Below are 16,083 nucleotides of genomic sequence, written 5' to 3'. Positions count from 1 at the left end.
GATCAAGATTTATGCCTTCGGAAGGGAAAGACTTCTCTGAATTTTTCTTCTACAACAGAACTTAGAAAATTTACTTTTTACAGGATCATTTTGGTTTTGTTTTCTCAATTGTTGCAGACGATCTTCGCAATGGGTTTTCGGATGCATCTGATTAGTGGCATTGTTCGTGGCTAGAAAAGAGTGAAATGTAACCCAAAATATTAAAAAAAAATATCTAACAGAGAGCATGGATATAGTGAATAAAATATACCTTCTACTGGATGCATTGACCTGATATCACTTTGTAAGACACTAGGGGCCTGAGTTCTGTCACTCAGGGAATCAGCATCTTTTCGGGATCGCTTCGGGGATACAATGGACTCTTCCTCAATATCCTCGAGAGAATAAGAAGTCTTTAGCATGCTTGCAGCTCGTTTTCGTGTGATATCAAGTCCATAGGCACTGTCCACCTCAGAATGAGTTTCGACGTCTGAACGAGTTTTATAGAGCCTTTCAAGCTTCTTTTTAGCTTTTTCGAACGTGGCTGTGGAAGGCAAACCACCCCTTGATGTAAAAATAATTTCGGGAATGTGCAATCTAATTCACTAACAATCTAATTCACCTGCTCTGCCAAGGATTTCGATCTCATAAATGTTCCATGAATTTTGGAAGGGGCGCTCTTCTTGCAGCCATTGTTCAAGTTTTGGCCAATCTTTTTTAGGACGATAGTCACATAAATCTTTCATGGTTTCGCGTTTTCTCACCCATCCATCAGCAACAATTTCAATGATCTTTTTCCCGTCAGTGAATTCTCCCAGGAATTCGACGAGTCGATACCGATATTTATGGCTTTCCTGATCACTCATTATCTACATTAAGCGGAAAAATTATTTCAAGTGTTGGGATGTTGCTTACTTTGATTTTGAGGTTAATTGAATGCCCTTTTTTTCTGCATTCCTTCACAAAACTTATATTTCAGTACCGATGAACAACAAAATAATTTCGTGAATAACAACATGACTTACGTAAAACTCTACGAATAACGTGGCAGTGGATGTATTGTACACATGCACGTTTCTGTGGAAACGCTAAAAACTCTGAAAATGGCGGACTAAAAAATTTAATGGCGTTCCCAAATAACTCCACAAGCGTCTTTACACAACACAACAAATCAGTCTCGTTTCTTTTTCCAATTTCCACTTTTATTTATCCACAATCGATCGAAAAAAAAATGTTTAAGCCGGCAATTTAGAGGAAGAACGCAGAAAAAACGAACGTCCACCTTGAAGCGCTCAACACCACTGAGGACATGTACTGCCCCCTCCCCTCATCGCCTTTGCGATACGCCGCCATTCCGCACCGATGCATATATGCAAGTGCTGTTAATAGTCTTCACGCTAAAAATTAAGCTAATAAATTTTCGTGGATTTTCCATCTATATAGTACTCACCGCCATAATTTAGTCAGGATCCGTGTGAAGCAGGGAAATGATGTACTCTTTCTCCTGAATTATCAACGCTATGCACTTATATTTCACCTGACTGAGTGATAAGAATTCACTAATATTGGACCACTTCTTGAGTTGAAACACTCCAATTTCTGAAGAACGACACGGCGCATAAAATACATCCTTCGTTCTTTTAATTCTGAACCCCTCCATGAAAATATTTTTCTGATTCTCCACATGATTTAAGCTTTTTTCTTCTATGTATAAATTCGTGATCCTGAATAAATTTCAATCGGTCAATTGTACAATATTATTTGGGTCATTAGTACGTAAGACAAAATCATGAAAAGTGACAGACTCCAATGAAACAAAATTTTCTCCATTTTTTAGGATCCTTTCATTTGTTTTCATTCTCTTCACATTTCGAATCAGTTCACGTTTCCTTATCCTGATATTTTGACCAGATTCAAGAGCATTTAGTGGATTGACAATTTGAGGTAAAGGCTTGGCTCTGCTGCTGACATAATTTTTCAATTTTCCAATGTAAGCCTCTTCCCAAAATGCAGAGTAATCATACAAAGCTCGAAAATACTCTGCATCATCAGGTACGTGTAATAAATTATGAAACGTCATCGTTTGGGAATCATCCCCATAATAAAGTGGCAGGATCTCAAAAAAATCTGTCAATAATTTTCTGGCTAATTTCAGATGGTTCACGACCCATACATTATTGCAGAGTATACGACATGACACGTAGAGTAGCAAGAAGTGTTGATACCTTTCTTCATCAAGGACCAATTTGAGTATCACCCCACCTACATACAGTAACAAAAATGCATACTGAGTGGCCTTCCAATGTGAAATATCTTCTGCATCGAAATTCTTCCGTTGAAACTCTGTAGGTACGAACGGCGTCACGGAATCCATCAACTCCTTAAAAACACGCACTTGAGCTGTTGTTAATTTGTATGGATTTTTCTCCCTCTTCACCCACTTTTCACCCAGGATTTTCATCGCATTTAAGAACAAACAATGCATGATGTCTATGGGAACCTGTCTGACTGAATCGAATCCAGGGATGATTATTAGAGGTGATACGAGTGGTTCTTTCGTTGCTGGATCCATCAAGTGGTGTTCAGATCGAGTTTGGGTATTGAAGGTGTTTTTTGTACGTAACGAACATTTAGTTTTTGGATAAATTCTCTTTTTGCTCCGCGTTTGACCTTCAGTCGTACATCGTTCACACCCATAGAAAGCAGTCGCACCTTTGATACATTTTAAAAATGCTCTAGCTGGATTATCAGCGATAATAGTTGCTATTTCACATTTATATTTTTTACCATCAATATTTATTCCCTCAGTAATCAGGTTTCTCAATTCTTCCACAAAATCTTTCAAATACAGCGATACATTCTTGGGCTTGGATTTCCCATAAAAGGGAGCTACCACAAATGGAGTTGTCACATACTGAGAGTGAAGAATTTTCATTGAAATTGGCCACATTTGACCCTTTGAATGAAAATAAACTCTCATTCCATCTACATGTGCCACAACACTAATTGTTTCTTCTGTGTACACATCTGGAACAATTCGTTTCTGTAGGCCATTCTCAATGCCAAGATACACATAATCACCAATTTCATTTTTGTGAGTGAGTAGATTTTTCGCTTTTATCTTATGTTTGAAGCCCAGCAATTGGTGAGCAGTCTGTGGCAGATCTGTAAAGCCCACGCTCTTCCATATTTGTAACATTTCAGTCACAGCTTTTAACTTTATGGATCCAATATTATTTATAGCCCATGGGCGTATCATCTGCTCCAAATTAGAGGGTTCAGGAGATGCTGCGTTCTGCTCTCGAACCATTGTTGGCTCCTCTACTCCATCCTCCTCCTCGTCCATGAAATTTCCTTGATTCTCCGCACAGAAAGTTAAATTTTCTGTGAAACTTCCAACAGGAATGTCATTCGACGAAGAATCGTCACTAAAACTCTGATGGAATTGGTCTATGCACTCTTTGAGGTTACATTGATCGATGTCAACCCAATCATTCTCATTTTCTTCATCAAATGCAGATGATAATTGTTCAGGTAACACCTCATCATCACTACTGTCGAAGCTATTAGATACATAAGACTCTCGGAATTTCGTCAACATTCGATATTTTCTCACTCTTTCAGTCGATTTAGGATTACTGCGTGTATTTGATGCCATACTATTAACAATAATCTAACTACTCGTATATGGAAGGTTCTATACTCGGTAACTCGTTCTGAGAAGAAGTCATGAGGCAAAACACTGACACAATAACTGTTTTTTTTAAATAACTACAACTATAAAGTTACCAGCATGTGATCTCTGACGTCAGCTGTACAAGGAACTATACTGTATAGTGAATCCTATACTAAGAGACACTAGGCATTATCATGGCTTGGGTGACGGTCTTGAATACAGCCTGGGCCAAGCTTAGTAAGTACAGGCTTGAATACCAATCCTGAGCCTAGACTGGGCCAGGTGTGGTATCTAAGGCTCATATTTACCAATCTTAGATATAGACTGGTAGCACCATCGGCGTAAGCCAGGGCCAGCCTGGATAAACCAAGGCTTGGAAATCAAGACTATTCCAAGCTTGGACCGGTCGTCAAGGCTTGGCGCTTCCTACCTGGGTAGTGGGAGATTCTCTTTGTGGTGTTAAAAGCTTTGGTGCTTTCTATCAATAAATTGTTTTGATTATTGTAATGAATTATGTTTCATTGTTTATCAGACTTTCTAATTTTATCATTTATTTTTTATTTTAGTCAATATTGATGCGATCAGAATTTTTGGGAGAATTGTCTTTGCGCCGAACCGTAACCAATCTACCAATCTTATTGTGCTGTCTCATGTTCAGATCAGATAGGGAGATTAATTCGGTGAATTGACGTAATTTGCAAAATATTGAAATTATCTATATTTTTCCTTAGACTGCCCCATATTTTGCACTGTCTGTCACATATTAAATACAGATAGGTTGCTGTGTCATCTACATATATTTAAGAGGCTCAATGATGACAAATGCATTCTTTATGTGCAACTAGGTCGACAGCAAAGCGCACGCGGAATGTGCGTGCTATAGGGAAAAATCTGTTAAGGTTTAATCATATCAGCTTTTCTCATATAAACTTGTTCAATTTAGAATTGATCTAAAATTTTTTTGTCCTTTGTTCTTTGTCTTGTTCTTTGCTTTGAACGTTCTCTGAAACGCCTTACTCGTTCTCTTCCTTAACAGCGCGCTCACGTTTTACTATCTTTCGTTATTTTTGTATTTTACACGTGATCTGTTTTTTTCCTTTTCTCTCTTTAATTATCGTATTGAAACGGCTGTCTATGCTCTTCGGTTGTTCTCTTATTCAAATTCTTTCCAGACCATTTTTGGGTTTCTTTCCTAGAATTTTTTCTACAACTTGTGCCATCAGTGAATTAACTTTACTGATTTTTACCATTTCTTTCTCTTACTATTTTCGATTGTTGTTTCTAAGTGAAAACATTAATTTCTATGTATTTCCGAATCCGATTTCACACATACCGGCATCCATTACTGTGGTTGGTAAAAAAAACTTGGCCTACAAATTTGAATAAACAGTTGGGGGTAATGCGCACTGACTTTCGATTGTAATTTTTCTACAGAAAATACAAATCGAAAATTGATTTATTTGTAATAATGAAGGAAGTATTCTTTCCGCACCGGAAATTCTGAGACGTTTCGAGACATTATATTCGTAATATCAGATTCAGGGTCCAATATTACGAAATCATAGAAACAATATGACAAAAAGTGCTAATGTGATATGTGATATATTTCACACCCAACCAATATGTGGAAGATCATGACTCGAATGTGAATGACGGATACAGGGGTGGAACAAAAACCATTTGAAAGTGGTTTCACTAAGCTTTAAAATGGTATAACATATCTTTACCTTAACCGAATGCGCAATGTATCGTGCGATGAGAGCTTGAAAATATGATCTTAATAGAAATGGGCGAGTGTTACACGATATTTCATATTTGAGTTTAAATGTTTAGGAATCCGAGCATAATTCCAGCAGCCAGATGAACGAGATCTCATATACAAGTTCATTTTTCTTGTTTTCAAATGGCACTACATATCCATTGTGTATCATAAGATGAGATGCTGAAAGAACCTCGGAAAGAACTCTCAAAATAAAATCTGGGAGCGTAACATTTTAATGTTTAAAATGCCAGAACTTCCGTATGGCCGGCATACAGGCATAAAACTTCAACCATTAGAAATCCACTTTCATCAGCTTCAAAATGATATATTTTTATTTAATTATATATGTTTCAATCGAAAGAATACAGGACTTAGATGTGAATACATGAATACGAGAAATTGAAATAGATGGGTATTTCCGACGATAACAAAGGTTATCATGGGCTTTATTTGTCAGAAATTACTATTTTTTAAAGCGTGCAATTCGACACATCATCATCGATAACTTTTATTTCTTCATTTCTATTGGTTTCCTTTGAAAATATAGAAATTTTGAGGCAAAGGTGAAATTTAGGTTGAACATAACAATGAAATTTTATGTTAACAATGCTATAACGCAGTTAAGAATGGTGGTAATTACATAACTCACCCATTTGTCTGGACCTTATTTAATTAATCAATTGAGTACACTATAGATTAGTTTCATGCGAAAGGACGACAGCAAATAGCCAATTCATTTACTGATTGATTGATATGCAAAATTCTTATTGTAAAGTCAAAAAAGGGTAAAATCAATGCTTTTATACGCGGATTTAACATTTGATATGGAATTGAATATTGATGGTTCATCGATTCAATATACATTGAATGAATTCATCAAGCAATTAAACCCTGATGAAGAAGTATGAGATTCTTTAGTTAATGCATTAACATAACTTCATCTGAGTATAACGGGAAATGCCTATTTTCGAAATATGGTCTTGACTAATAACTGTCTTAATCTTTTAAAATTGCAGATAATTATCCTGAGAACGAAGACCCATGCTAGCAAGATGCTTTAATGTACTCCCGGATCAAAAAACCGTCACCAAGCTATCCCTTCACCGAATACACAGATCCTTTGCTGAACGTGAGTAAGTTACTTGATCAGTCAAATTACGTATTATTCGTATTACAAATTAAACAGATTTTATTTTTCTTCGTTCCTCTCCGATATGAAAAGTCATTCCGGATCGTAAATTTTCCCTTTTCTCAGTGCATATTGATCAATACATGCAGATTAAAACAAATAGATTTCTTCCTACTAAAATGGAAATATTTAAAAATGTAAATAAATTACAAAAAAAAAGTTTCTACCTTTTTTTTGCATGTTCTATATGAAGTCAGGTATTCTAACGATTCTAGAATCCCATAAAATTTCAAGCGTTTATTAAGGATGTTCCACACATATATACCCAAAATTGATGCTTTTTTTAATTTTTTGGGTAACTTATCGGAGGGATTGATATATCACACTATAACGATTTTGTGTTTTTTCATTATTAAATAGGTCACGTGTCATCATTTTCATGGATTTTCTCTATAGTTTTGTAATACTTTTTCGACCGTTTAGAAAAAACGCCTATAAATGTTCGCATTACCTTGAAATTTTGTCAGTCATTAAATAATGACAAAACGCAAAAACGGTATATTTTTTCACGTCAATCCAATAGTAAGTTAGCTAGAAAAACGCAAAAACATTAATTTTGCTTATACATGGGTGTAGCAGACCTTTAGAAGTATCTGCGAGTTCAAATTCAATTTGGAATTAATCCCGAACTGTTGCAGCAAGTCGTAGCGTTGCCAGTAATGAAATCCTTTTGGTAGAACAATCTAATTCTTTGTTCTGTACTTTGACCCTTAATTCACAAACACTCATTAAAAAAATGCCTACGCCGATTTGAAGCCGCGTTGGAAAATATTTTAGAAATATAGAAAATCTTTTCAAAAAATAACGCCTCACAAATTTTCGGGAAAATATGATTTCCTGAACCTCTCAGAAAAAATTTTCTCCTGAAAAAACGAGTCATCCGGCGATCTTGAAAAAAGCAGGTTCCGAAGAAACCTGCAAACCCCTACTAACTGAACCAGTACTGGACCGCCTGCTAAAGTTAAAATTTCAAGGATAAAAAATGGTGAAAAAACGTCTTCTGAAGGTAGAGAAAAAACTTTCTTTCGAAGATTAAATAAAAATTATCTTCCTGAGATCTTTGATATAAATTTTCTACTGAAGATTGGAGGAAAAAAATTCCTTCTAAAAATTTTTAAACAAAAAAATTCTTTTGAAGATCTTCTAGAACATTGCTTCCGAAGATCTTCAAAAACAAATTATCTTCCAACGATGAAGGACGAGAAAATTTCTTCTGAAAATCTTTATCATAAGCTTTTGAAAATTGTTCCGAAGAAATCTGGAAGAAATTTAAAAGCCAGTTATTTCTTGAAAATTGATGGGTTGGTTCAATTGGTTGTTCACGAGATAACTCCATAGTTGATACCTTGAAATGAGTGCGCTCCATACCTTAACTCTGGTTCACTGAGAGAACGATTAAGTTGAGTTCACACAGGCTCGGTAACTATTACCTAATTACGCAGGAAAATATCACCAACTGAATCGGGCGGCGATAGTTACCCAACGGTTCAGTTGAGAGGGTAGGACTGCTCCAACTGGATGATGAGCTAATAGTCACCGAATGGCTTGGTGGTAATATGATCAGCAAAAATACATTATGTCGCTCATCTAGATGATGCGTTGATTCAACGGCAGTTCTGTAACTATTACAAAATTCTCACTTTCCTCCAACGGCTCTTGGTTCATGTCAACAGAAAAATTGAACAAAATCAAATACGGTTAAAATCGGCTACCAGTCGAATTAACTATTATTCGTTGCATTCATAACTGAAAGCTCGGTTACGATCAACGAATTGGAAAAAAATGCTCCACCGGATATGTCAGGTTTCTATAATCTAATCCTGCTATTAGTGTATAAATAGAGAATATTAATCAAAGTATAAATTCCAGGAGCCAAATTTGTAGAGATAGTGGAGCTAGTACTTTGACTATTATGAAGGATTTATTTGGATCGCTATGAACGTTTTGCTGCTTGATAAACTAGTCATTACGTTGTGCATTATGTAGATGGCTCCGGGAGAGATTCAGCATGTTTCTTTGAAATCAGAGCACCTGCGTATGAATTGTCGAAATGCGATTACCACGAAGTCCGGTGTGTGATGGACAATCACACAATGCAGGAATGTTATGCTAATGAATATGCCTGTCACATATGGGTACCATTGAATCCCGTGCCCTGGGTTGTCTACAGAGGCTTTGTTTTCTCATAAAGTCATTACGCTTGATTATGAAAATTCGTGTGCGCAAATGTTGGCATTAACATTAGCATTTGGATTTACTTGATATTACTGGACTATACATCTGTTCAAGGTGTGGATGATATTCTTCATAATTAGGGACGGATTTTGTGACTCTGGCATTTGATAAAGGAATAAATCATTGAAAAATCTTGTACATGAAAGACAAGCACATCTTCGAGGTGAGTAAGATGCTCATTAACACTCAACTATAACAGCTACGAGTATTAGCCCTTTCATTTTCTCCCCGAAATAATGAACTTTTAGTTGAGGTAATTATGTTTCACGGGTATTGTATGAAGCGAGAAAAGTTCTACTTCCATTTGAAACTTCTAAAAAACTAATCATTCCCACCGAAATGATGGAAGTGCCGACATCGTCAAAACTATAATCACGCACAATATATTGATTTCGCCTGTAATATCTACATTTTGTGTCCATTTTTGTATAGGGGGCGTCGTTCACACTAAAATTTGAAAGTGCGTTATTCCCCATTTAAGGCTGTTGTCGCGCGACAGTCTCTGTAAAAAGTTTATCCGCTGTAAAACGGGCCAGTTTAGAACACAATCTTTTAGCGGTATATAGTCTCACTTGATTGATTGCAGTGTGCATGGATAGCTAAAGCATAACTATATATTTTCCATATTAACTATTTTCAATTATATAAATTTATGAATTTCCGATAATTATATTCCGTGAACCAAGCGGTCAATCGATTTGATTTTTTTTCTGTATTTCCTCCCACGATGTATATTCCACGTTTTTTTTTATTTCTGAAACTGTCGAGCCGTTGATTTTTAAAAAATTCTAATCGACAAAACTCCATTTAAACACGTGTTAAATCACTCGAATTTCAAAAATTTATATCTCAAGTTCAAAACGGTCAATTGCAAACGGAAAACGCTCATTTTGTTGCTAATTTTTCAAACTATTCACCATAAAATTTTTAACGAAAACTGTCGAAAAAAAATTCTACGCGACAACAACCTTAACTTTAATATACCCATGTTTTTTCATTATCCGGCCATGAATCTAGGGGCTGGGATTGATAAATGGAAAAAATTCCGGGGAAAACAATGGCATCGTAGAGATCCAAATTACTCTACATATTTATATGTATTCCACGTTTCAGAAGTTTATGCCCCTAGTTTATTACCATTTTTAATTTATTGTTAAATTTTCCAATTTTTCTAATGACCTTAAAAATTTTAGTGCTTTAATAAAATTATTTTTAAAAAACGATATTAAAAAAAAATTATCATAAGCTAAGCTATCCAGGGAAAAACGATGACACTTTACGCCTGAATTTTGCCAAGAGTGATGACTACATTTTACGAATTCTTAGAAATTCCAACCATTTATCATAAAAAATTGCGATAGCAATTTTTTCCGTCTGCGCCGATTTTCTTTCATATCGACTACCCCTTTTCTATAAAAAAAATTGAGAGAAAACTGTTGAAATTCGAAGGCCATCATCATGAGTATGATCGGAATGACCATACAAAATATACTTGATTCGAGTATTTTTTTCCCATGCCTCATAACGCTTTTATTCAGCTTCAAGACAAAAACACTTCTTATTAAATTCATCGGTATTCTCTTCCGCCACATTAATTCGCAAACCCTGAACCTGACGAAATTTATTAGCAGATGCAAAACAGAAAATAGAAAAAAGATGAAAAACAAAGGAGAAACTTCTGCAGTTTCTCTTCAATTCTCATTCGGGGCACGAATTGCGTCTCAATCTTTTTTCATTTTCTTTCCAACTTCCCTCACTGCACACATATACCACATTGCTTTAGCCCGTTCCAAATTTTAAAGCAGAAGAAAAAAAAAATATATAACACCTAAACAATGATATACCCCGTCTAACGAAAATATAATTGTGAATTCATTAGGCGGAGAAAAGAAAAGGGTTATATACATATATATAGATGTATACAAAAGTTAAACGACACGAGAACTTTTGGATTCTGAAGATTTTAGCATTTGTTTACAAACATGAGATTTTCATTGTGAAACACCCTATGAGAAATGAAAACCAGTCAAAATAATAAATTCATCCGATAGATAATCCACAAGTAAATAATCCATGTTCGCAACCGAGCCTTTTTCTTTAGTATTAGAGGTATTTTCCTCTCCTTTGATCCATGACAGAGGTGGGCAACCTCAGGTAGGCTCGGAGCTGATGTAGCCGTAAACTGATTAAAGTTCCAATTATAAGGGACCTAGCGTAATTACAACGTTTATCATATATTCGTGTGGTGTGGGTAACATCAGAAGATAACGCATGCGCGTGATTGAAGTGCGAGGGCTTACACATTTTCTTTAGGCGTAGCGCCGAGAGCTAAGGCCCACCTCTGCTATAGTTTACGGAAAAAATATTAATATTTTTTTCTCGAACAACCGGTTTAAGCTTGGCTCAACTTAGACTTGCCTAGGCTTTGGCAACCAAGCTTGGGCCATATTTCGACTTAGGAATATATTCCTAGAAATTCCATTGCAGATTTTCATATTACACTTTGAATTTTGCTAATTTTGCAACGTCCAAATGCAAAATGAATCATTTTAGCCATAACATGAGAAAATAAATTGTCTTTTGAAATTGTCAGAATATTGTTCGTCCCTCCAAAATATTGTATTTTACTTACTGGATTCAGGCAAATATCGTCTAAACACACAGTGATTGTCAAGGGTGACTTCTCATCATGAAAGTATTAAAACAATTTTTGTGCATAATATTGCTGCCTATTTCGAATGAAAAGCTGACATTTATAATTAAAATTTACAAAAAGTTGAAAACTGCTGCTCGATTGCACGGTCGCCCTCTACCGGTATCGGTCGAACCAGGACTTAAAAAGAAAGAAAAATCGAATTAGAGCCGGTAGTTTCTTTAAGCCTTAAGGGGATGAGGCCCCTCTCCCAGCTCTCACTAAGAAACCTCGGGAGCAGCGTGAGCCCGTTGAGCACAGGTTGACGGCCTTGCTATTGGCTAATGACCTTTGACGGGTAGAATCTATTTTCATTTTTTTCATGTTGACTATTTGTTTTAATCCATATAAATTTGGATAAATATATCCCCAATTTTTTACTGTATGGGAAACATTCTCCTCCGGTAGGATAAAATTTATCAATATTATTTCCAAAATTAATTCATTTAGAGTTAAGTTTTTTTTCGGTCAATTGTTTTGATAGTTGTGTTTTAAGAGTTTACGAGATCTACTGCGCACTCCGTGCGCCGAATTCGAATTTCGACTTCGGATTCGAGTTGACCAATAAGGAATCAGTCTTACAAGTTTCGACTCAGGCCAACTTCATTTACGTATCTCTGCTTTCATGATAAGGAAAATAAAATTCGCAGATGAGAATGGACCGTGACTTTTGAATTGGTCAATTGCGAATTCCTGATCGATTTGTCAGACTGCTAAGGGTCTTAGTTACCGGTTATGACCGTCACTTGACCTGTCAGATTTGTCATTCCGATCCCCACTACTGTAACGACATGTGGCCTCACCGTCGTTCCTATCTATGGTGTCATTCACCATATCGTCGGCCGATTAATGGAAATATTGTTCCACAAATAAATTTTAGAAAATTTCATGAAAAAATGAGCAAAATGGTTCGGAATGGATATCGCTTATATCTTGCTATAAAAAAAATATTGTTTATTTGGGTTGGTACAACTGTAATCAAAACGTTTTTAAAATCAACTCCAAATTGCATTTTCATTTTTTTTCCTCTTCTTATGCGATGCTATTCAAAATTGAAATACTATTCAATTCCACAGTCAATTGATTGTTTCAACCTATTCATGTATGCATTTTTTTTCTCTCCTCGAGTGAACTTCCCCTCAAAATCCGTAAATATAAAAAAGTTGAGATATTATTCACGTTGTGTTACGGACATGTCATCCACAACAAAACATTCAATCTACATTGCATTTCTCTTATCAAGATTACGGCCCACATAAAATAGTATACGAAACACGTGCGTTGCGGATGTGTTGACTCGTCGGATTGTAGAACTCGCCTTCGGCTCGTGTTACAACCCTCCCACGAGCCAGAATATGCATTACGCACTCGTTGCCGAATATACTATCTCCAGTTATCGTGGCAATCGGTCACACACATTCGCACCTAGATACATAGATGCGGACGTTAAAAAATAATAAAACATAAAAACTGAATTAATCATCCTGGGAAACAAGAAGAATTATAGTTCTGAGAAACACAATGCTTCCATTCAGAAGCACCAACCTTTGTTTTCATTCGCAGCCAACTTCATTCTTTGATTAATTTCTTTACAAAATTGCCAATTCATGGCCAGAAACATTCATTTACTTTTCCAAAATTCGATTCGCAATCGATTGTACACTTAAATCAATCCTGCACATACTTCAATCGAAACTATATTCTAGTGTATGTGTATACTTTCCTCAAGACTGTGGTTGGCGAGGGGCTACTCACCCCCAAGTTGAATGACACCACGACTTCATTTTGAAGTCGACTTCAAATGAATTCAGCCACGATTTCGGTAAATGCAAGGGGGCGTAGTTTCACTGATTTCTAGTTTCAGACCCAATCACTTCACGACTTCATATGATTTCATTTGATGTCAATTTCGTAGTCAACGATTGCAGTTAAAATGAAGTGATTGAAATCACAACAAATATAATTCGAGAGAATGATGAGAAAATTATCGTAATTAAACTCTTTCTTAACACACACGTTGTGTGTTTGTTTTTGACGCAATGTCTAAGGTTCGTCGATTATACAACGTTTAGGCGAATGAGTTAATTCCTAGAAAAAATTTGGTATGGAGGAGTTTCGTTTTGTTCTGCTAAGTGTTTAGAAAGAATTTCGTTTCAGTGCGAAATTAAAAAACTGTACTCAAGAACAAGCAATATATGATTCCAATTGATTTCAATGATTTCAATTGTTTTAAAAAACGCCTTCAAAATCGACTTCGTCGAATGAAATAACCTGATTTCAGTTACTTCTATTGATTTGACATCGACTTCAAATTTATATCGCCAGCGAGTGATACCATAACTTCAATAGTGGGTAGCTCCTCGGTGGTCGGAGTAATTTCTCATTGGAATTCAAAAAAAAAGATTCAATGACGATCAAGCAGTAGATGCTTGATTTTTTGTCACTCCAACATCCTTTGATGTCCATGGACTGGCTAACAAGAAATCTTTTTCGCCTATTTTGTTTGCATTGCTCGTCTCCGCCTTGGTGGCCTGCAAACTCAGAATTACCAAAAAAGTTCTTAACACCCTGTGACCAAATGTACTATTATATCACAGAATAAACTATATAGGCACTTTGAAATAAAATACAATTGCTCAGGTGACAGAAGCAGCTCGTCCAAAAATCCTGGCTTTCAACAAGTAAATACATTCAGAATGGAATTAGGACGCATCAATTAATTACGTTCAGCTCATGCCACTCGGCATTCACATAAAACACCAGTACCATTGACCTCTGCCACTCCAATGCAATGTTACACATTTCTCTCTCCGCAAGGTCTTTTATCACGGTTTTTCATTCACCATATATTCATGGAATAGATATAGGGGAGGGTGCGGCAACATGGGCCGATGCAAATTTGTTTTTTATTGCTGCTTCCATAATAATTAACATGAACTTCATCGTATGAAATTTCTATTTGCAAAATTATGATGCAAAATTATGATTTTCGAGACGTTTGAGATTTACAATAAGCCTAGCTGATCTTAGGCCGATTCGAATTTTGTAGCCACTAGTAGATAAAAATCTTCTAGTCACTTTTGAAGCTTTTTGTTGTTTCTTTTTGTTCTTCCCGTTGTTGTTTTCGGAATATCTCCTTTAATAATTGGAAAATGGACCATTTAATCCATAATTTTGTTAATAAAAATTTCATACACTGAAGTTTATGTTGACTGTTATGCAATCAGCAATAAAAAAATATTTTTCACCGGCCCATTTTACCTATATGTATATACTACCTATATAGGTAAAATGTGCAAATATTTAAATAAATATTTGTTTATTAAATATATTAAAGTGTAAATAATTTAAATATATTAAGTAAATATAACAGTAAATATTTTTTTATTGCTGATTGCATAACAGTCAACATATACGGAAGCGTGCGTGATATATTTATATATATATATCAGTTCCTCTTCAAATATCTGCACCACGAATCATTAACAATTCTCAGTGAGACCAAATTATCGAATTCATAATTTTATTCATGTTTTTATACACGTGGATTGTGACTGAAACGAAATTGAGCCTTAGATGTACAAAATATAGATATACCTAGAAATATATGCCAATTATTTTCGAATATATGTCCCACACATTTCGGTTGAAAATGCACTGTCGGGGATATATTTTGGGGATAATTTAAAAAAAAATTTAAAAAGCCAATAAAGTAGATCTGATTTATAATTTTTGGATTATATCTTTTTCCATGCGAGGGACTTACTATATTTTTGTAGCCGAGCAGCAGTCTTCCTGTTTGGCGACTAGACGTGCAATTTCATGTGATTTTGCCACGCACCATTGTCTATAGAAAACTGTACCAATATTGAGATGAGGAAGCCCGGAAGACTTAGTAGATTGCTTTGCGTGAATAGTAGCAGAGAGAGGGGGTCAAATGGATCGGATGGATAAAATTGACCCTTTTTATTCTTATATTTTTTCCTTCCTTTTTTCCTTTCAATATATATGTTTTTAATTGCGGCAAAAAATCAGTGTGGGGGTCGTGGAAAGAGGGGTGGGTTCATGGACGAGAACATCATATTTTTACGTTTTTCACTATTGACCAGAAATTCAGTATAAAAGTAAAAGAAAATATTAAGGCCCGGGTGGAGGGATTTTTGCCGGACATGTCCCTAGGAAATTCCCTAGAAAAAACGTGTTTTACGGGGAACAAAATGTCCGCCCCTGTAGACCCTCAAAAAATATAATCGTAGGGTCAATCGCCAGATAATTATTTTTGCCGGGTCGGTAATTAGGTCTCAGGCGTGGGAAATTGAGGAATGAACGTGTAAATTACGTTCAAAGAAACCCCCTACATTTCACCAAGATGAATTCTCCAATGATCGTTTGGAGAAAAATATGGCGGCTCAATCACCGCGGCATAAAAAACACTCCCCACAATTTACACATCCACTTCTCACTCGCGACACACAATTACCGACCCGTGAACACAATTATTACATTTTTCGCGATTTTTCCCGGAAAGATTCGATGCACTGAACGCCCGT

The 16,083-nt window shown here is 35.8% G+C and overlaps 2 protein-coding genes across 11 annotated transcripts in view; one reads left to right on the top strand and one right to left on the bottom strand.

Annotated features, from left to right (window-relative positions):
- Nucleotides 1-1,477, bottom strand: part of LOC105264521 (uncharacterized) — a 13,770-nt gene extending 12,293 nt beyond the window's left edge. The window contains exons 1-5 of the mRNA XM_011301453.1: nt 1,430-1,477; nt 1,005-1,376; nt 602-848; nt 251-523; nt 54-170 (exon numbers count right to left, since the gene is read on the bottom strand). Of these exons, the coding sequence (XP_011299755.1) occupies nt 54-170; nt 251-523; nt 602-845 (634 nt within the window). The 5' untranslated portion in view covers nt 846-848; nt 1,005-1,376; nt 1,430-1,477. The remainder of the gene's footprint in view (nt 1-53; nt 171-250; nt 524-601; nt 849-1,004; nt 1,377-1,429) is intronic.
- kek5 (kekkon 5) overlaps nt 1-16,083 on the top strand; it is a 490,550-nt gene that overhangs the window by 394,830 nt on the left and 79,637 nt on the right. For all 10 annotated transcript variants that reach the window (XM_011301427.1, XM_011301426.1, XM_011301422.1 and 7 more), the window contains one exon: nt 6,434-6,550. The gene's annotated coding sequence lies outside the window, so the exon portion shown is untranslated. The remainder of the gene's footprint in view (nt 1-6,433; nt 6,551-16,083) is intronic.

Source organism: Fopius arisanus, unplaced genomic scaffold (assembly GCF_000806365.1).
Source record: "Fopius arisanus strain USDA-PBARC FA_bdor unplaced genomic scaffold, ASM80636v1 scaffold00022, whole genome shotgun sequence".
NCBI lineage: Eukaryota > Metazoa > Arthropoda > Insecta > Hymenoptera > Braconidae > Fopius > Fopius arisanus.
This window is presented reverse-complemented; position numbering and strand designations above follow the sequence as displayed.